The sequence below is a fragment of the Grammomys surdaster genome, unplaced genomic scaffold (genome assembly GCF_004785775.1).
Source record: "Grammomys surdaster isolate TR1022 unplaced genomic scaffold, NIH_TR_1.0 174, whole genome shotgun sequence".
NCBI classification, from domain to species: Eukaryota; Metazoa; Chordata; class Mammalia; order Rodentia; family Muridae; genus Grammomys; species Grammomys surdaster.
In genome coordinates this window covers 21,186,789-21,208,137 of record NW_021604622.1, presented here as the reverse complement: position 1 = coordinate 21,208,137, position 21,349 = coordinate 21,186,789, and the positions used below count along the sequence as shown (strand labels likewise).

Genomic DNA, 21,349 nt, shown 5'->3' with positions numbered 1-21,349 from the left:
AGGGCAGTAGCTCAGCGTATGAAAGCCCCTGCTGCTCCTGCATGAGAAACCCTGTTCCAGTCCCTAACACTCCAGTGAAAATCCCAGTGCTGTAGGCAGGGATGGGAGGAGGGTCACTGGGGCTTGCATGTCTCTAGTCTAAGAGAGAAACCCTGCTATAGAGGAATAAGGTGGAAAGGGATGGAACGGGCATCTGAAGTCCTCCAGCTTTTGCACACACACAGGGGCATGCTCACCCATACACAAGTCCACGTACATTATAGACAGAGAGGAGATACACACTATAATCCCTACATCCAGACACCAGGCACATGTGCTCAGCGTACTGCTGGTCACTTCCAGCAGAGGAGTTTCCTGTAGGTGCTGGGAACGGTTCCTTTCCAGCCTGTTCCTTGCGCCTGGACTAGAATCACGTGTTGTGTGCATAGTGGTTGCTCTACTGTGTTTGCACCTGCAGGCTGCCATTGAAACCACTCGCTTCTGCTCGGAACTTGGCAGCAGCAGCAGCTCTGGGGAGCTGGGACTTGTACTTCTCACTCTGACTCTGCAGTGTGCACAGCGCTGCTGTGCTGAGTGGTTCCCCTGTCTGCTGAGGGCGGGGACACGGGTCTCAGTGGCAGTAGCTTCTGTGTGTACAACCCTGGCCGTAAGCAATCCCCCTCGTCCGTGTGCCTATCTTACTCTTTCTCAAACTGGCTTTGCGGTCTGTGAAGGTTTAGTCAGTAAGTTACCCCATTTCATAGATAGAACTACCGGTAAAGAGCACAAGGACTTTGCCAAGGATAAGGCCTGTCAGGTGGTGTGCATGCAGACCAGTCTGCGTGTTGACACCGACGACAGCCTGTATGACCTCCCCTGGAGTGGAGATTGCTGCTGAGTCTCTTCCACATCTCAGGACTCGCTTAGCTGCCTACAGCCCAGTCCTTTCCAGAACCATCAGCTCATACAGAAATTCCCTCCCCAAGTGATGAAGAAAGGACCCTCTTCTTGAGATGAGAGGTGTCAGGAGCTTTCCACTAGGAGAGTGTGAGGCCAAGGCCTGTGGGTAATGAACTGGAGTCAGGATTGTACCTGATGCCAGAAAGAGACAGAATCCTTGCACATCTTTGTCTCAGAGCTCTTCTCCACGATATATTATTTCCAAAGACCATCTTTATCTTTGTATCTTGGTCCATGGCCATGCCTCTGCATGTATACAGCCCAGTTGTGAGCAGTTTTCTGCAGAACACCCACCCCTGCTTACACATCTTCAGGACTCTTTGAGTACTAGACTGAAGGCCCGGCCATGCCTTTTAAGGCCTCTAGGGGGCAGTGTTGCCTACACCTCTGTCTTGACAGGTCTATGGTTCTTAAAAACTGAATCCAGATTGCAGTGAATTTGCATAGAACATATCTCCTCTTGCTGTCGGATAAAGATGGATTTTTTTCCACTGTAGATTTATCAATTTTCACAGAAGTGCATTACTTTTTCATCCTCGGGAAACTTTGACTTAAGACTTTCACAAACATCCTAGAGAGTTAAAATGTCTTTGTTCAGGGGCACTTTGGGCATTGTGTGTTATGTCATTTTAAAAGCCTAAAAACAGACTAAGCTTAACTCAGGCTGCAGTAAGGTATGCATCAGTCCATCCTCAGTTGGCGTCACAAAGGGCCTTTCTCTAAGACTTTTCTTCAAATCGAGTAAGACTATTTCAGGCCTTTGACATCATGCTTTTTATATATAGCCGCAGTCCACTACCTCAGCCCCTGTTTCCTTGGCATCTGCGCCATCCCAGCGTCACTTCCTGCAGTGTGCTGTGTGGCTTTATCTCTGTGGACTTCACGGGCAGGCAGGTGGGGGAGCACACCGCAGCATTGACTGGAGTCGAATGTCCAGGATGTGGAGGGGAAATGCTTGTGTGTGTGTGTGTGTGTGTGTGTGTGTGTGCTCTGCCAGGTGGAAGGGCAAAATCTGACCCCTAAATATTCCTGGCACTTCCCCTAGAATTCAGAGGAAGCGATTTCTATAGAATCCAACAGATTCCCCTTACACCCTTTCCTCTGACTATAGCGTCTTGTACTATTTCAGAGTAAAGGGGTTTAAATGTTAAGTTTGCCAGACTAAGTGACTAGTTTCGGATAATCAAGAAGCCTAGAAGCATTTTGAAAGATACTTATAAAAGATGTAAAACTTTATGTATTATCTTATTATGAGATTTTTCTTAGAAGAAAGGCGGCAACAGTCACTGATTTACTGATTTATTCTCTCTGTATATATAATCTCATCGACTCTATGACAGCTCTGAATAGGCATTCATATTAATCCATGGCATATAGGTCTGGTGGAAGGCAGGCTGCTCACTTAAGAAGTCCCCTGACTTGGTCATCACAGCAGGTTAAATATGTTGACTCCTTCAGTAAACTAGTGCAGTCCACTTTGCTGAGTGGTTGGTTATTGCTTGGAGCAGCATATGATTTTCTTTCTTTGAGAAGAGCCCTACCTATTCACTCAAGTTGAATCCGTCCTATGTTAATGGCAGAGTGCTTAGCTTGTGGAGCACAGCTGTCTCCACAGATGCTCCACTGCATCTTCCGTCATCCGTTGTCTTGGTAACTCCTCCGTGAGCATTGTGATTCTTTAGGTCCTGGCCTACTAAGCTGGATCGTAGAGAAATTAGCTGATCTGTGTGGATCACAGAGCTATGCTTTGCTAAAGAGGTTCTCCAGCCCAGGTGGCCTTACTCCAAACCTTAAGGCAGTACTCCTACGAAACAGTACCACTGTGGTACTACTGTGCACTGGAGTGCTAGTGTGTGATTCAGATGGTATTGCTGTGATACTGTTGTCCAGTTCCACGCTCTTGTGATTGCAACCCCCCTAAGAGCGCTGTACAGTGGTATCTAGAATTATAGAGCAGTATAACCTATGGCAGCTAAGTATGGCTTCCATGGGGAATCTCAGAGCCAGCTGGGGGATCGTCAGGATGGTGACGCGCTTGTCCCTCTCATCATTTGTAAGTGCAGCCAGTGTGCTGACAAGCAGGGAGCGAATGCAGAAACAAACAAACGCGCAGGTGAGGTCCTGACTGGCAGTAGACCTCCAAGGGCGGTGTAGGGCATCAGGAAGGGTTTGCTGGGGTCCTTTCCCCATGATCTATAGTATGAATCAAGAGTCTTCATCTAAGACTGTGTAAGTAACATTCTTGTTGCGTGCAACTTGACAGTGTACACAAAGACAGACAGTGCAAGCAAAGTTAACAGATATTTAACATCTTTAGTAAAATTAACTTGTAGCACCATGGGTAACTTGGCTAAGGAGTAAGCCCTTTACCAGCACGTTTCTTGTTTAAAATGGCCTACCAAGTTCAAAACATCTATTGATATGCAAGTAACAGGAAGAACATATTTTATATACATGGTACTTACCATCCAGTGAGCAGGCACAGAGTTGATGTTCTAAGCTTTTCTGTATTGGAAAATACAGAAATGGAATTCGGGTTCTAAATCCCACTTGGGAGGAGCCAAGACCCACTGTTAACACATTGACTGGCTCATCTCTGGAGCACAAGTCTCCATCACACAGGTGACCGGAAGCACTTTCTGAGTGGTGGTTTAATAGTGAAGTGAACCTCTGTTGAGGTTGAAGCAGGAGCAGGTCCCCAAGTGCCTCCGTGCTCCTTGATGGGTGCTCCTGCTGTCTCAATGACTCAGTGTTCCCACAGCACTCACTGAGCCTCTCTGCAGAATGCCAGCCTGCCTTCCCTTCCCTTTCCTTCTCCCCCTGGTGACAGCCTCTTCCGCTGCACTGCCGGTTTATTTTTGCTCCACACTGCAGTGGCATGTTACTCTTTTCTGTGCATGTGTCCCACTAGTTGCTGGAGTCTCCAGGACGCTCTCTCCTCTCTTCCCTCCCCCTTCTTCCTTCCTTCCTCCTCTCTCGGGCAGCAGCCCGCCACCATCCCCTTCCCCATGTGAGTGGCCGGGTCTCTGCGGCACTCGCTCACTGTGCCCTCTCCTGTCCGCAGCTGTGGACATGGCTGGAGGAGCTGCAGAAGGAATTGCTGGACGACGTGTATGCCGAGTCGGTGGAGGCCGTCCAGGACCTCATCAAGCGATTCGGCCAGCAGCAGCAGACCACCCTGCAGGTGACAGTCAACGTGATCAAGGAAGGGGAGGACCTCATCCAGCAGCTGAGGTGGGCCTCAACCTCCCATCCCTCATCCCACGTGGCCCCTCACAGATCCAGAGCTGCACAGTGGGTTCCTGCCTTTCTCAGTCCTTGAACAAATAGCCCCAGTGTCCTCTCCAGAAGGCCAGGGAGAGTTTTCTTCTCACCCCCATCCCCCGAGCGCCCTTAGTTTTTCAGCTACATAATTGTCTTAACACTAACAACTGTCTGAGTTTAACTTTTGTTAGCATTTCTTCAACATCACCTTACTAAAACTTCTTTAGAAAGGGATGAAGTTGAATCTCTTTTAAGATCACTCTCTGGTCCTGGAGACCTGCCTGGAGGTGTCAGAGCGACATCCCTCATCCCTCAATGGTCCTCTGGGCAGGAGGCAGGGCCGGCTTGCCTTTGTTTCCTTTGGAGGCAGATTTTGAAAGTCCCTTTTATTGAGTCATGGGTGACACTTAAGGTTAGCCCCCTGCTCCGAACTCATACATCACCCGGGACAGCTGAAGGAGAGTCACTGGCTCAATAGCCTTACGCGATGTTCCCTTCCCTAAGAGAGGAAAACGTTACTTAGTAAGGGTTTCATTGATTGCGTTAGAGTTAACTCTCGGGGAGGACGACCACCACTGCAGTGACTGGGTACCAGCTGTTCTCTCTACTTACGGCTCTCTAGTGTGGTTTTCTGTGATAGTTGACCTCTGTGACAGAGCCGTGGGGAGCACAGCAGTGACACTGCAGCCTCAGGCGTGGTGGGAACAGTCTGCCCAGAGGAAGGGGCTGGTGGTGTTTTGCTAGAGGACAGCGTCTTCCCTTTTCTGAGACAAAGTCCAGCTTCCTGCCGGCCTTCTTCCCCTGAAGATTTGCCTCGCCGGATCTGGTGTCTAACAATGTGAGACTTTCTCATTCAATTCCTGTTTGTCTCATCGAAGTCCCTTCTCCCTCTACACCCACACAGGGACTCCGCCATCTCCAGTAACAAGACCCCACACAACAGCTCCATCAACCACATCGAGACCGTGCTGCAGCAGCTGGACGAGGCTCAGTCCCAGATGGAGGAGCTCTTCCAGGAGCGCAAGATCAAGCTGGAGCTCTTCCTGCAGCTTCGCATCTTCGAGCGGGACGCCATCGATGTAAGTGGCCAGCCCCCGCCCTGCAGCCCTGTCCCTGGTTTCTGTCCTGTGCCCTCCACTCCAGAGCCTCTACCAAGCAAGGAGAGGGGTAGAGACAGGAGGAAGGCCCGAGAAGCATTGACACTTCCGTGGCCATTGAGAAGGCCCAGTGGTCAGCTCTACAGTCTGTGTGGGAGACTGCAGCGGGCCAGGGAGAAGACCAGGAGGACAGTGCGGGCAGCAGGAGCAGAGTGTGGAGCACCAGGGGCAAGCAAAGCTCTTGGGCAAAAGGAAGCAGCCGGTGGCAAGACAGACAGACAGACAGACAGCCTGGAGGCCAAGGTGCAGAGATGAAGGAGAGGCCTCCCTGACAGAGAATCGGCCATTGCCTTCCCCACAGGCAGATTAGTCCTGCTAGAACAGTGCAGGTGACACTGCACTCACCTCTTGCAGAAGGAAAGGGAGCAGCCCGTGAGGGCGGGAGCCTCTTCCTCCCCTCACAAGTCCCTTCGTTTTCTGTTTCTCTCTGAATAAAGGGACTGATTGTAGCCCTTGTATTTTAAGGAATAGAAATCAACTCCCACGAAGGTACCCTCTGGTTTTTCTAAATTTCTACCAAAGTATACTTTTATATTTGATGTATACAGAGAAAAAAGACACACACTTCTTTTATCTTTATTCAGCAAATAGGGGGTGGCTCCATGCTCTGCAGAGAAAAATCTTTCCTGCTTGATGTCATGGAGCAGAGTAAGTCTGAATAAACGAGACTGAACTGTCAGAAGAACTTCATAAAAACTTCAAAAAACTTCATAGTCTCTGTGAGGCCTGTGTCCCGGTGCCTGGCAGTCAGGATTGGCATGAGTCCTTACTCGGGACCTCTGGACTGCCAAGGTCTAGCATCTGACTGTGTGAGTCTGTCTCACCCAGCACCTCTGGACCACTCAGGTCTAGCCTGTGACTGCAGGGATCTTGCAGTGCACTGTTGTGGGACTCGCTCACTGCTTCCCCTGGTTTAGAGCTCATCCGCAGTGCCTGTGGAGTACGCAGACTGGCTAGGCCCTGAAGTGCCACTGGAGGCTTGGGGATTGGTACAGAGGAGGCAAAGGCCTGCACAGACTGCCCTTGGTCCTCTTAGTTCCAGGAAGATCCTGTGTGAGCAGCTCCTGGCCTGCCCGTCAGCCTCGCCTTGCGTGGCGGCTATGGAAAGGGCTGAGTGCTCCAGTAGGCGCTGCTAGCTGGCTGTTTGTTCAAGCTCCAGCTCTGTTTTCCACAAAGAAACTTTTCTCTACGCTTCTTATTGTTATCCTCAGTTAACAACAAGAAGTACGTCAATCCTTCACACTGACAGAGGCTGTCAGCCTGCTCCAGCGCTCTCCAAGGCTTGACCCTCAGGTCCCAGTTGAGACACACAGATGACAAGCTAGTCTCCACAGTGGGGACCCACTGGTCTGGGCCTGCCTGGGGCTCAAGGCGACTGCAAACAGAACACGTCCGTTTTCTTCAGGTTTCAAGTAATGCGCTGTTCTGAAACTTAGGTGCCTGTTGAATATTTTTAGTTACAAGATGGAGCAAGTAGGAAATTTGTTGAAGATTCTTCCCCAGAACCTTTTCGTAGTTGAAAAAAGTTTTTATTTTATTTGTCTCGATGCTACTTAGTTGTAAGTTAATCTTAATCAAAACCTGATCAGGAAACACAAACATGTCCTTTCCGCGCATGGAAACTACAGAGCACTGCGGAAGCCTGTAGGTTGGGCATCGTGCCACTGACAGTCAGTTGTGCAGACTTACAGCCCTTTAGTGTGGAAGAAAACGGCCCTACTTTGCATTTGAAGTCCTTAGGATAGTAAAGATAAGCAGGTAGAGCCCACTCATCAAAAGTCTGTGTGTGTCATCACTGCTAATCGGATCCATCGTCACACCCGATGCTCCTCATCCCTGGGGTCTGAAAACACAGGTATGAAAGAAACTTCCCACAAGAAGACACTAAGGGAGAACCCATGGTCATTTCCCACCTTCTAAATGTCATGTTCCTGGGCTGCAGATGTGGCTTATTGCCAGAGCACTTCCAAGGATGTACAAGGCTCTAGGCCTGATCTCAAGACCTCCCCAAAATATAATCTCTTTTTCTCATTTATTCCATGACTTATATCTGATCAATTAACATTACCTAACATTATTGATTTTATGAAGAAGTACAATTTAGGAATGTTAGTACACATTGCATGCAAATTCCATTAACAAAAGAGTAAATTGGGAAGATCCATCCTGTAGGCGTTCTGAAACCCCCGTCTTCTCCCTAGACTCTTCAAGCATTGTCCCCTGCTCAGACTTCCATACCAACTCCATTCGTGTTCACATGCATGTGTGTGTTCTTTCTCAAGGACGTCTTCTTTTGGACTTTGTGACTTACAATCATGCAAGCCTTCAAAGATACACAAAAGCAGAGAGCATCCATGTGGAAGTCCCTCGGATTAGCAAGACAGTGTTTCTTTGCTGGTTTCCTTCACTGAATGTTGTGCCAGTGTATTTCAGAGATTTTGCCTGTACATCATTCTTCTCCTAATGATGTCTGCACCGTAAGGCCATTTCTTACACTCACTCGGATCTCACCAAACACCTCCCCTGTACTCTTCTAGTAGAGCATCTGTTCAGGTTTCCAAAGCTGCCTCCATGAGGAGACATACAGTCAATGCCTGCATTTGGTGGCCAGCCTCTTAGTGTAGGCTCAACTCTTCCTCCTCTGCGCTGTAACTGTGTATTCCATGACTTCTGACTGTCATGGCTTACTTGTCAAAGAAGCCGAGTCCCACATAATACAGTTTCTCCCTTGACTCTTAGTTATCCTTTTTCTCTGGTACTTCCAGAGAACTCAGATGGAAAACCTGCTTTGGCCAGATTCTGGTTTGATATAGGAATGTTCTAGAGGTGATTCTTCATGGTGCCACTCATGAGGAGCCGTATCCTGCCCCAAGTCTGTAGATGCATTCAAGTGCTGTCGTCCTCATGGCTAGTTGATCCACTCCTGGCCTCTGCCCCGATGGTTTGCCAGGCCCATGATGGCTGGCCGCTGACTCACACAGTGAGATGTGGCTGCCGTGTTTAAGTCCTGCTCTTGCATAGATGCTTTCCTCTCTCAGATCATCTCGGACCTCGAGTCTTGGAATGACGAGCTTTCCCAGCAAATGAATGACTTCGATACGGAGGACCTGACGATCGCCGAGCAACGCCTGCAGCACCACGCAGACAAAGCCCTGACCATGAATAATTTGACTTTCGACGTCATCCACCAAGGACAGGATCTTCTGCAGTACGTCAATGAGGTCCAGGCCTCCGGTAAGAAAGGCCTCCACCCTCTGAGGACTGTGGTCTCTTTGCATCACCACAGGACTAGGCTGACTCTAACTGCCACAGCTTCTGTTAACGAGCCATTACCAACCAACATGGGTTCTTTGAAAGGAAGTGCTTTTCACCTTATTTCACACTGGCTTAACTTTATGCTTTGGAAACTTATTCTTAGGTTTTTTTTTTTTTTTTGAGAATTGTTTCAAGCAATAAGAACTTTGGAAAACTTTGTTGCATTTGTGAGTGAAACGTAAAAACTCATGAAAGTGTTAATTTAGTTTCAGTGTCCAGCAGATGTCACTGTAAGCCCTGTTTGTAAATGTAGTGCTTACCAGTGCTTACCCAGCAACATCCTCCTTGCATTAGCCTTTTTACACAGAGTAAATTAGATATCTCCTGAAGGCTAAGCCACTTGTTCATTTGTAAAAGCTGCTACCCCATCACTGAGTCCCAGAGGGTCAGCTCTTCTGTGCACCCTTTCACACCCTGGTGTGCTGGATATATGTACAGAAGCATCTCTGCTGGCCTGGGTCTCTCTGAACTTGGCTGCTAGTGCAGGTGGCCCCCTGTGGGCAAGTGTTCACAAGCCACACTGAGTAGTGCATTGGGTAAGGGAAGTCGACCGGTGTGAGTTGAACACAGGTCGGCCACCACTGTTCACAGGTGTGGAGCTGCTTTGTGACAGAGATGTGGACATGGCCACTCGGGTTCAGGACCTCCTGGAGTTTCTTCATGAAAAGCAGCAGGAGCTGGACTTAGCAGCCGAGCAGCACCGGAAACACTTGGAGCAGTGTGTGCAATTGCGCCACCTGCAGGCAGAAGTGAAGCAGGTGCGTGACACTGAGGAATGATGGGAAATTCTTGACAAGTCGCCTCAGGGAGAATTTACCATGTCCTGCCATATAAGGTTGTTCTTGCCCCTGGACAGCATGGTAAAAATGGAGCCCACCCCTCCCTGGATGGCCAGCTGGAGCAGAAGAGCTGCCCGCTCAGCAGCCGCAGCTCTTGAGCATGTCGTCCACGCGTTTCTTTTCCTGTTTGGCGGTCCCTTGCTTAAAGCACATGACTTCCTAGGCTAAGGAACTGCATGATTTTCCCCCTAAACTTTTATTAACCTGGACACAGCCACAGACTGCAAGTCTAGGCTTTTCTTGAGTTAGCTGCATACCATATAGAATGCCACATTTGGGGCAAGGCTAAAACAGAAATGGATTAAATGCCACTAGGGTCATATATAGATATCACGCTGTATCGCGTGGTAGGGATAAAGAGGCATTCCCTGAAGAAGGGTCTCGATGGAGGAGTGAAGCTGTTCTATTCTGTCCATGGCACAGAAAGCCCGTTGGCCTTATTGAAGGAATGGCCTCAGCCACAGGTCATGTTCACAGAGAGCTCATGCTCCTGGCACCACAGGTGTCAGGGGAGCCTGCTACTCTCTTGTGTTTCATTAGTGTCACGAGTGTTGTGGTGACCCCCAACTGCAAAATATTTTCATTGCTCATTTTGCTACAATTATGAATCATAATGTAAATATCTGTATTTCCCAATAGTCAAGTTTACCCTATGTGAAAGGTAGTTTGACCCCAAAGGGGTCACGGCCCACAGGTTGAGAACCACTGTAGACCACTTTGCAGACCCACTCCCATCCCAGGTGTTCTGCAAGGTGCACTGGAAGGACCGCTTCATAGAGTTGTCCTCTGTCCTGTTTCAGGTGCTGGGCTGGATCCGAAACGGAGAGTCCATGCTAAATGCTGGGCTCATTACCGCCAGCTCGCTGCAGGAGGCCGAGCAGCTGCAGAGAGAACACGAGCAGTTCCAGCATGCTATCGAGGTAAGGAACTGTCTGTGGGTGGACCTTGTCGCGTGGAGAGCAGCCTGATAACCAGTGATGTCACACCTCCTGCTGGAGCCAGCCCACCATCGACTGCAGGAAAAACAAACAGCCCACAACTGTAGAGGACTGAGAACCGCCTTGCAGCAAGCGTCCCAGGGGTCAGAGCCCCCTTCTGTCCCATGAAAAAGCCCCAGCAGGATGCATGGCCTCTGATTAGAAGTGTCTTAGGTCAGGGAGCGCAGAGAGGGGTTTTAATGTCTTGCGGAGTGTTGGGGTGGGAAGGGTCTCCCTCTGAACAGGTACAAGTAATGCTCGTGGCTACACTCTTCATGCTACCTGCTCAGAGGCAACAGGATTCACTTTGATAGGCTGAGGGTCAGGACTGCACCAGACAGTGGCCGAAAGCCTCGGCTTCTTCAGGCAGCCCACACCCTCTCCGTTAACCATGCTGTAGGTGCTTTAGAATTGGTTTCTTGGGGCGTGGGTAATAATTGTGATGGGTGACCTCAAAGGATGGGCAGGGCCTCACAAGGGGGTTTTGATAATAGAAACCGAGGTGTTAGCTGGAGAAAATGCCACAGAAGTCAGGACTAATTTACTCCTGAGGTCAGTGTATTGTCAGCTGCTCCAGCCAGAGGTGGCCTCTTCCTGAGTCTCTAACCCCAGGAAGTGTGGCAGACCTGAATAGCTGCTGTGCCCAGACGTTATGGGCAGTCAAGCTCAAGTGTCAGCCATTTGGGAATCTGTCCCATGGCTGGTGTCTAAGGGATCGTTTGTATAGGATCAGCTGAAATGCAAGGTTTTCTTCTCTCTGAGGCTCTGGTGCTGCTCTTAGTAGTACCTTGTGTTCCCCGTCTTTCCTGGAGAGCCCCTGGCATCAGGGCGTGTCATGCGCTTTGCTTTGTGTGTGGCACGGAACAGTCTCAGTCTTTTCTCTATTTATTTATTTTATTTTCTTTAAAAGAAAAATCACTAGTTCTTGAAAACACTTTTCACTGGAGTCCGGAGCTTCAGTTGAAAATGGAAATCAGAAGCATTCGCTGTGACCCCCCCTTTTCCCACTTGTTGTTTTGCCTGCGGTGGCTGTCATAAGACAGCCAGTGGGGACAATAAACTTGGCACACTTCAACAGAGCTTTAGAACATCTATTGCTAAGAGTCATTCCTGTTGCTTCTCAACTGGAAAACCCCACAGCTCAGTGCCATTCTGGGAAATCTCAGTGGTTTTCACCCTTCATTAGGTAAACTAAACATCAGCCTGGCTGGGACGAACTGCTTTACTGAAATACCCATCACGTTTGCAAAGCCTCCTAGCGAGTAGTAGCTCGAGTTGATTCCATTAGCCAAGGAGAGCAGCCCAGTTCCTGCCACTAGTGTGTGAAACTCTGCTGAATGAGCTTTCCCATCTTCCCCGTGTCTAGAAAACGCACCAGAGTGCACTGCAGGTCCAGCAGAAGGCGGAGGCCATGCTGCAGGCCAACCACTACGATATGGACATGATCCGTGACTGCGCAGAGAAGGTCGCCTCACACTGGCAGCAGCTCATGCTCAAGATGGAAGACCGCCTCAAGCTTGTCAACGCCTCCGTCGCCTTCTACAAGACGTCAGAGCAGGTTGGGAGAGAGGGCCTGTCCCTGGGCGCCTATTGACTGACTGCTCTAGACTGACTTTAGGGACAGCTCTACTACCATTGGCATAGCCATCAGGAGTGACCCTCTCGGGTCCACGTTAGGAAAGACATGCTGTAAAGTTACCCGTGCTACCTTACCTGTCAGAGAGTAGCAGGCTGACAAGTAGCTGAGAAGACACAGTTTTCTTCCCTCTATCATGGAGAACACCAGGCAATGGGACTTCAGCCCTGGCTTCGTTCCTACCCTGAAATCCCTCTGTGTCTTGAGCCAGGCGAAGCCTAGGCAGCCTCGGGTGGGTTTGGTCTCTCTTCCTCCTTCACCTTCCCTAGAACACAGATGACACCGCTCCCAGCTGTGGTGGGGAGATGGCAGATGGGGGGTGATTTCTGAGCCTGGAACTTTATTCCCTCAGGTCTGCAGTGTTCTGGAAAGCCTGGAGCAGGAGTACAAGAGAGAAGAGGACTGGTGTGGTGGAGCCGACAAGCTGGGCCCCAATTCTGAGACTGATCACGTCACCCCAATGATTAGCAAGCACCTCGAACAAAAGGAAGCCTTCCTGAAGGTACAGGGCTGGTTCTGTTGGGTATTGACGTCACACTGATTGGCGGTTGAGGACCACAGGGTCTCCCGAGTGATTAAGGTGTGATTGCTGTAGGTTGCTGGTCCATACATAGATGTGTAGTCTGTACTTTGAGAGAGGCCGCATACATCGCCCTGACTCTTGCCTTGTGTAGAAAGTGGTGGGGTGATAACATCAAGGACTGGCTGATCCGACTCACACTGCTTACTAGTTTCACGGAGAATGAACTGTTAAGTTTATGGATTAGTATTGCCTGGAGGTTAGACAGTGTTGTGGAACAGGACTATTATAATTATGAGATTTCTCGGCAAACTTACTGCTTACTGGAAACCCCATGAAATCTGCAGACAGAAAGTGATTGCCTGGTTGATTTGGCGAAGCACTAATGCTATAGCCTAATTAATCCTTGATTGGAGATGCAGTGTCTTTAGCCTGTAGACTGTGTCTCAGAAGATGCAGAAACACCCAGTAGGGAGACCCCAGCACCTGTGGCTAAGGGGCGGGTACAAACACCTGCTTAAGGAGTAGCCTGTGAGCAAGTTAGCCCCGTGCCGACAGGCTCAGTGTTCTCTCTGAGAGGGTAAATGCAGACTTTGAGGAGTGCTTTGTCGTGTGTTTATGTGTGTGCTGTTGGCCCACACCTAAGTCACAATTGTGCATTGCAACAGTTTATTTTTTATGGTGGTCAAACATTCGGAAACACCGGATACACGCTTGCCTGCACACAGCACCTTTAGGTTCTGAGTGTCAGGACCAGCAGCTTGGGCCATCAGAAATGTCACTTTATACAATTTAGTTTCTTTGCCTGCTTCAGCATTCTGACACCACACACACACACACACACACACACACCACCACCACCACCACCACCACCACCACCACCACCATTTCCTGTGACCTGTAATGACCTGTTTTGTGTCTAAAGGCTATCTACTGACAGGACTATTGTTTCGTCTGGAAAACTGAGTTGTGAGTCTTCACTAGGGACCTTGTAGAGATTTGTTGTTAAGCAAGTTGGGATGGAGCAATCATTGTAGCTCCCAGACACTAATTCTGTCCAATAAGACTTTGGAGACTCCTCCCAACAGGCCTTCATCATTGGCTTCCTGATCCAAACTACCATTAGGTGCTTCAGTTTGGAGATCCAGAATCCACATAGTAGGAATTGAATATTACTTAGTTAATATAACTATGAAAGAGGTTTAGCTAAAATTACAAAGGAAAAGCCATTCAAGTAAGCTTGTAGAAGGGGCCTATGCATCTGGGTTTTCCTGCTCGTCGGTCCTCACACTGAGGGTCTACTGTCCATTGATGACATCACTCATGGCTTGCCTAGTACATCAGCAGTTACGTCACCTGCCACCCCAATAATGCAAAACAGTCAGCCTCCCAGAACCTGAGGCTTCCGCACTAGGAATGGAGGGATGAGTCTGGCCCCTTTATATAAAGTGTTTATGACAGTCTCATCTACAAGGTAGATGGTTCTCCAGCCTGGAAATGTTTGCTACTGTCTGGATTTCTGACAGAAATCCAGGCCCAGTATACCCAGGCCATGTGCTTCCAATTTCCCATTAGACTGAACTCAGTGTGACTAGGGATACAGTCAGTCACCTCCAGGCTTGGCTGAGAAAGAACCCCACATCCTCTTTGGTCAGTGGCTGCCCCCAGTGTCCTGCCATAAAGCCTGTCCACTGAGGATCTGTAACATACCTGACCTTGCATGATCCAGGAGTTTAAAAGACATTTACTTTGTTTTCTTTAATTTTAAGTTTTAAATAGAACTTAAATCTCTGCTTCTTGTAAACAAGATGGACCAGATGGCTGTTAGGTAAACACTTGTGATATGATAGCCATATGATACGGCCATCTCCATATACTCAAAATTCATCGCTGCATAAGGTAATCACATCACTGATACACCATCCTCTGTTGTTTCTTAGGCGTGCACACTGGCCAGGAGGAACGCAGATGTCTTCCTAAAATACCTACACAGGAACAGTGTGAGCATGCCGGGCATGGTGACGCACATCAAAGCTCCAGAACAGCAAGTAAAAAGTGAGCCTGCAACCCCTGTGCTTCCCGCAGTCTTGTCCTAAGTGCCCAGCTCATGCTGATGGCGGCCTCACTAGTTGTCAGCTCAGTAACAATACAAAGAAATATGTGACACGGTAATACACAGAGTTAGCGGAGTATCAAACAGAAAACGTGGTGCTCAGGGTGATAGTTCCTGCCCTCGCTTGTTATTATATGTGAGTGCATTTATGATCAAGAATGAAAGGTACACTTACCTATATGCAAAGTAGTTTTAAAAGCTGAGTTAGAAATCATGCATCAGGATTGTGGCTATAAAGTACACTCAGTATTATATACCTAAGACATGGGTAATTAATAAAAGCAAATTGTTACACTGTTTTATATAACTTGGGTATAGTATCATAATTTTTATTTATTTACTTGTAAATGCATAGAAAAAGGTAGGTCTAGGGAAATTTATACCAAGGAGTACATAATAGGGTTGGTGTTTATAGAAGGGTAAATAAATGAAGAAGGAGGTGTACAGCATATGTAGTCACCTCAGCTAGTTTCAGGCAGCTGAGACTGAGCTTTGTAGCCAAAAACTGTAACATTGACTCTTGTCTTCTACTAAAGGAGCCTGTGGACTGCTGGGAATACTTTGTTTCTCTTGCACTCTACTTCGTGGCAAAGGGTTTAAGCGCCTCTTAGACTGAGGACAAGGAGATAAGTCCATGTATGTCTTACAGGGAGGATGTCAGTATAATCCCACGGGATGAGCCAGGAAGTCAGACCTCACGGTTTCAGCATCTCTCAGGAACTGGAGCCACCCCCGAATCCTCAGGGCTGTTAACCCTGTGCTTAGGAAAAGTTCCTACTGTTCTGTCAGAGCCTGAACTGAGGGCAGAGAGACCCCTCTCGGATGAATAGCCCCCACATGCAGTGCTTGTGTAAAATGGGTACTTAATTCTTTGATGGACTTAAAATTTCAAAATCATTTTTTAAAAATTGAATATATTCCTGTGCTTTCAGTAACTGGAAATAAAGCCCACGGGGCCTGCTCCTTCTCTCTTGAGCGCTTGGCTACTGTTAGCTCTGAGAGAGGGACAATTATTGTCTCCTTTAATGTGGTCACTGAGGAGCTCACAGGCCCCTCTCTTCCCAACCCTGAATGGTGTCAATCCGGCAATAAAACAGGGGTTACACGTGTATTCATATGTTTCCTGCCCAATCTTTAGTGTCCAAAATTATATTACTTCAGGACTAAGGGTGTAACTCAGTGGTAGATGGTATGTTTAACCATAAGGCTTTGTTTTCCATTCTTACCAACAAATAAACAAAAGTCAAAAAAAACGGCAAGCTGTGGGGATAGAAATCAGTTCCAAGCCTGCTTGCCTCATCCAGGAAGCGTTGGGTTCAGTGCCCAGCACCACATAAGCCAAGCGTGCTGCTGATTCCAGTACTCAGGGTCAGAGGTTACAGTTCATCCCAGCTCTCTATGGAGTTTCAGGCCAATCTGAGATATCTGTTTAGGAAATTGGTTCTGTGACTTACATGTTCCCAAGAATTTTTCTTGTTTTTTTTTTTTTTATGTGCACAGTGTTTTGACAGTAGCTATCAGGTTTTTTTTTTAAGTCAGTTTTAGTTTTTATATAATAAAACATTTTTGCCTTCACAAGTCTAAGGTCCTCTGCTTCTCTGGTTCCTTCCATTCCTTCCTAAAGCTTTATGTTTAAAATGTATAAGTAAATAAACAAAATAAGGGGGCTGGAGAGATGGCTCAGTGGTTAAGAGCACTGACTGCACTTCCAGAGGTCCTGAGTTCAAATCCCAGCAACCACATGGTGGCTCACAACCATCTGTAATGAGATCTGATGCCCTCTTCTGGTGTGTCTGAAGATAGCTACAGTATATTCATATATAATAAATAAATAAATCTAAAAAAAAATAAAAAAATAAAAAAAATAAACAAAATAAAAATAGCAACAACACATTCAGCAGTAAATACAAAATACTAATAATCTTGCACCTGTCCCACGTTCTGTTCAGATTTAATGGTGAGAGTACAAGGCTGACTGAGACCTTAGACAAGACACCGTCATTTCTTAGCAGTCTGTTTTTTTCTGTGTCATGAGCATAAATGTCTGAATGGAAACAAGTCGAGTCTTGCAGGCAGGTTAACGGAGAGCAGGTGCCAACCTCTTTTCCTTTTTCATGTCAGATATCTTGAATGAACTCTTCCAGCGGGAAAACAGGGTATTGCATTATTGGACCATGAGGAAAAGGCGGCTGGACCAGTGCCAGCAGTACGTGGTCTTCGAGAGGAGTGCCAAGCAGGTCAGTGCGCCCATGCTCCCCCAAGCCCTCCACCCATGCTCACACCTCCTTTGCCAGACAGGCAGGTCTTTATTATAAAAGCTATCTCTAACACTGCATCCTTATGGCAGGAACAATCGTGTCTCTTAATTAAGTTTGTTATAAAAATAATTATATGGTTCACACTGTGCAAGTGTGCCATTTGGTTTTCCTGAGCTGCCTTTTCCTCACGCTTAAAGCTGCCAACTGCTAGTCACCGATGCAATTACTGTTTAAAAAGCTTGGTCAAGTCCTGGCTAAGTTCTTGCAAAAATACAGCAGGTGTTTTCATTTTCATATTGTTATATTTGTATATGGAAGAAAAAAGCTTTAATTTTCAGATAGATTGATCTAAATCCAGGTAAGAAATGTGACAGGCTTTCTAACAGTCCAGCAAAAGGCTTCTTGAGTTTGGCTCAGGCAGAGACGGAATGGGCTCCATTCCTCGTCTGAAGACATTGGTAGATAGAGACTTACTTCCGAGGAGACTGTCAGTCATGGAGATCATTTTAAAGTAAAGTCTATTCACTTATGTCGTGAGTGTTGAAATTCATCTCAGTTCTCTTTGGCTTCAGTATTACCACAAGAATGCGTGTATTTTCCTTCTGAGATGACAGGGAGGGGCAGATGGTACTAACTAATTACATTCCCCCAAAACCTGAGGAAGCCGAGGTTTGGGCTGGGTGTTCTGTGTATGTAGATGTACTCAGAGCCAGCCAGGACTGCTCCCTGTGGTCAGTCAGAGCTGACCTCCATCCTGTCTGGGACTCCAGTGTGGGAAGTTTCTTGAACCTGATACACACCACCACACTCCTGACACAGACAGGTTTTGTTAGCCAAAGAGAAATCAGACTTCAACATAGGTCTCTCAGGTACAGTACAGATTTTGTTCCGAGTTGTTCTGTTAGTCTGATGAGGAGAGCCACATCCTCAACTACTGAGCTATATCTACATCCAGCCTGGAGGTCCTGGTCACCAGGTCTGCTGCTCTGATGGCCTCTCTCTCATCTGTGATCAGCTCCTGTGGTGAAGTGGCGGACTGTGGTCATAACATTCCATTCCATTCTCCCTGTGTGCTCCTAAAGGTGTTCCGCCATGTTTCGTCCTGATGGAGGCGGCTGTGGTTTCTAGCTAGCCAGTGTTACAAAGCCTGTCACATGGCTTATCTTTCAGTTTAAAGACAAGGTTCAGCTGCAGAGAGGCACAGCTGTGAGACTTTCTGGCATTGCTGGTGGGTCCTGTCAGGCCTGCTGTCCCCCTGAGCCCTGCTCCACACGCGTTCCCAGCACTCTATGGGCATCAGCGTGCTCAGCCGCTCTTGGTCTCTCAAAGTTAGCCGTTTTCAGTGGCGCATACTAAAATTACTAAGTGGATGCCACTGTTCTTAATGGCAGTACAGAGAGGTGGTGGAGTCTCTGTGGCATGGTGTCTGGGCTTGTCATTCCCCTGGCCCTTCCTGGTTCCAGTGCCTCCCTCTCTTATCTCCAGCCATGAATGCTGCTGCTCAGGACTGAGTGCACACTGTTCTCTGTTCTTCTTCCTCTCCTCTTATCTCCTCCTGGATGCTTCCCAGCCCTGACCTCTATTTTTGACACTCAGATGTATAAATTGTGGGTCCCTCCTCAGTGCGTCTCCACTCTGGCCTCACCAGAAGCAAAACTGCATTCCTGACTCCCTGTGTCCTGCCTGCTCTCACCGTGCTCAGTTAAGAGTGACGAGGTGTGTCTGATTCCTGCCTCTCCTTTGCTGTCCTTGTGTCCCTCCTTTGTCTTCTTTAGTGTAGGGGAACTGACTTCCTGCACCCCTCTCTGCCCTCTCTCTTCATCCAGCCGGCCCTCTGCCGTTTCTACTCAAGCTCCATTCCAGCCCCTTTCTATGCAAGGGCCTCATTTGCTTCTGCAAAGAACTCCTAGCTCTGCTTGTGACCGCTGTGAGCTCACCTGCTCTCCGCAGCCTCTGCTCAGGCCTCTTCTGCCGGCTTTCCCGGCGGCATGCTGAGCCGCCCCGTCACACATGTGCTGTCTCTGTGTTGCTCCTTAGCCTACAGGTCTCAGCTAACCCTCCACCTCTCCTGACCTCCCTCTGACAAGGGCCCTCCTCCTCTCCTCTCTGCTGCAGCCTGTGACTTGCTTGTTCATTTGTCTTTTTTTGCAGTCTGCAAGGAAGAGGGTGGCCTTCTGGTTCCCTGGTTCCCCGTGGAACCTGACTACAACCTAGGCATCAGGCTGCTCTTATTTGTGAAGGCATCTGCCTCCACAGTCCCCACAGTATACACCTGAGTGCTTTTCCATGGACGCTGGATTCGTGGATTGATGTGACCTTCACTTAGATCAGTGTAAACTTTGTTTCAGAGACGGTGTGGCTGTCCCTGAGCACGAGGAAAGCAGATGTGCAGCTGGTAGCGAAGTGCCTGGCACTTAAGACTTCCTTTCCTTTTCCACAAATGGAACTGGGGGTCGGGAAGAATGGGTGGATATGGTGTCTTAGGAGATAGAGTTCCTGAGACTAAATTTGAACCCCAGAACCAATATTTTTAGAAAAAAAATCCAGCTGTGGTAGTATACACTTAAAATCACAGCACTGAGAGAAGCAGAGACAGGCAGATGTCTAAGGCTTAGTTGCCGACAACATAGCCTACTTGCTTAGTTTGAAGCCTGAGAGGACTATCTCCAAAAGAAAGGATGGATGATTCCTTAGTGATAGCCTATATTAACCTCTGACCTTCACACGCAAACACACACACACACACACACAGCCACAGATGCAGTCATGTATCTTAAAGAGACAGCAAAGTGGGTATTCCAACATCAACTTCTTAGAATGGGTGGCTTAAAGATTCTAGGGCATAAACATGCCCATGCTTTTTAAATGCTGATTTTCCTTCCCACAGCCTATGTAGAAGCGTGTGTTTAAATAAGTCTGATTTCATTTTGGTCCTTGGCACCTGAACCTTGAGGACGCCTCTCTTCAGGCATTGTCACTAGGCAAGAAAGGTGAAGTCTTCTGGCATCTGCCCAGTGGGGACCTTATGCACAGTATAGGCACCCCCACCCCCAAAACCTAGGTGAACTATGAATTAATCTGGGTGTTCCAGGTGAACATAGTAGTCTGGGAAGGAAACCAGAGGCCTGGAAAGGCGCAACCTACTTCTGCTTTCCCCTGAAACACCCGTGGTTAGAAAGCTTTGGTTCCGTGTGTATCCAGACCTTCAGCATCTCCGTTTCAGACCATCCTCCGTCCACCTCTGTGGTCTTGAAAAGAGATGCTGGATATGAGTTCTTCGGCTGTGCTGTTGTTAGACCTGTAGGTTCATAGTCATAAGAAACCCTTGAACCATTGGTCATTGCTACATCAGTGACAGGATTCTTTTTCCTCCTGCCAGGATGCTCCTTTTAGAAATGTGTCTGCCTGAAGGGCTACTTGTTGACGCACGCAGACCATGGCTTAGATGAGCAGGGCGTGCAGAAATGTCTCCTTCCCTTAAATATTTAGCCCGTGAACATTTTGCGTTGCTCTCCTCTAGGCGCTAGAGTGGATCCACGACAATGGGGAGTTCTACCTTTCCACACACACCTCGACAGGGTCCAGCATTCAGCACACGCAGGAGCTGTTGAAAGAACACGAAGAGTTTCAGATAACCGCCAAGGTAAGTCTGCAAGGCAGTGGGCTTCTGGTCTGTAAGTATGCATGGGCTATCCCAGAATGACATAGAATATACACTCCAGGGAAAGGGGGTGTTTGTCAGAGGCATCATTGAGAAAGGCCGGTAACCTGGAGAAATGGCTACTATGTGTGGTGCCCATCAGCATAGGTGATGTGGTGTTCTTCCCAGATGAGGCCTTTATTGGTCCTGCTTTGTTTATGTTTGTGTTCACCTGATATCTGTGACGACCTCCAGCTCTCCTGGCCTCTGCCTTTGTCCTTTGTGTTATTCCTTGGCTGTCTTTCTCTCATTTGCTTTCTGAGTTATTTTTTCTTATCAAGTCTTGCTGTTTTCCTGAAACATGAGGATGTGTTTTGTTCTGTATTCTGTGTCTTGGCCTTCCTTATCACCAGTTCCTCGAAAGCATCATGGTGGCAGGCTCACCACTGTCCAGTCCCAGCATGGTCTGTGTTTGCCACTGACAACACTGATTCCTGGTTGTTCTTGTATTTGTGATGCTAGAGGCCTCACCACTTTTATTTTGAAAAGAAAACTGAATACTAATTCCAGAAGTACTGTATCTTTGCATTGTATATATACATACAAATTTGTAAGGATACACACATTGACACAAATCTGTGCGAGGCGCGCGTGTAGTGGTCTCGCCGGCAAAAAACATACACACACGCGC

At 48.0% G+C, this 21,349-nt stretch overlaps 1 protein-coding gene across 1 annotated transcript in view; it reads left to right on the top strand.

Moving 5' to 3' along the window:
- Positions 1-21,349, top strand: part of Trio (trio Rho guanine nucleotide exchange factor) — a gene marked incomplete at its 5' end in the record, with an annotated part of 293,865 nt that overhangs the window by 168,580 nt on the left and 103,936 nt on the right. Inside the window, 10 exons of the mRNA XM_028767531.1 lie at positions 4,004-4,173; positions 5,108-5,282; positions 8,399-8,594; positions 9,267-9,433; positions 10,315-10,434; positions 11,858-12,049; positions 12,480-12,629; positions 14,588-14,702; positions 16,882-16,997; positions 20,539-20,661. Coding sequence (XP_028623364.1) covers positions 4,004-4,173; positions 5,108-5,282; positions 8,399-8,594; positions 9,267-9,433; positions 10,315-10,434; positions 11,858-12,049; positions 12,480-12,629; positions 14,588-14,702; positions 16,882-16,997; positions 20,539-20,661 — 1,524 coding nt within the window. The remainder of the gene's footprint in view (positions 1-4,003; positions 4,174-5,107; positions 5,283-8,398; positions 8,595-9,266; positions 9,434-10,314; positions 10,435-11,857; positions 12,050-12,479; positions 12,630-14,587; positions 14,703-16,881; positions 16,998-20,538; positions 20,662-21,349) is intronic.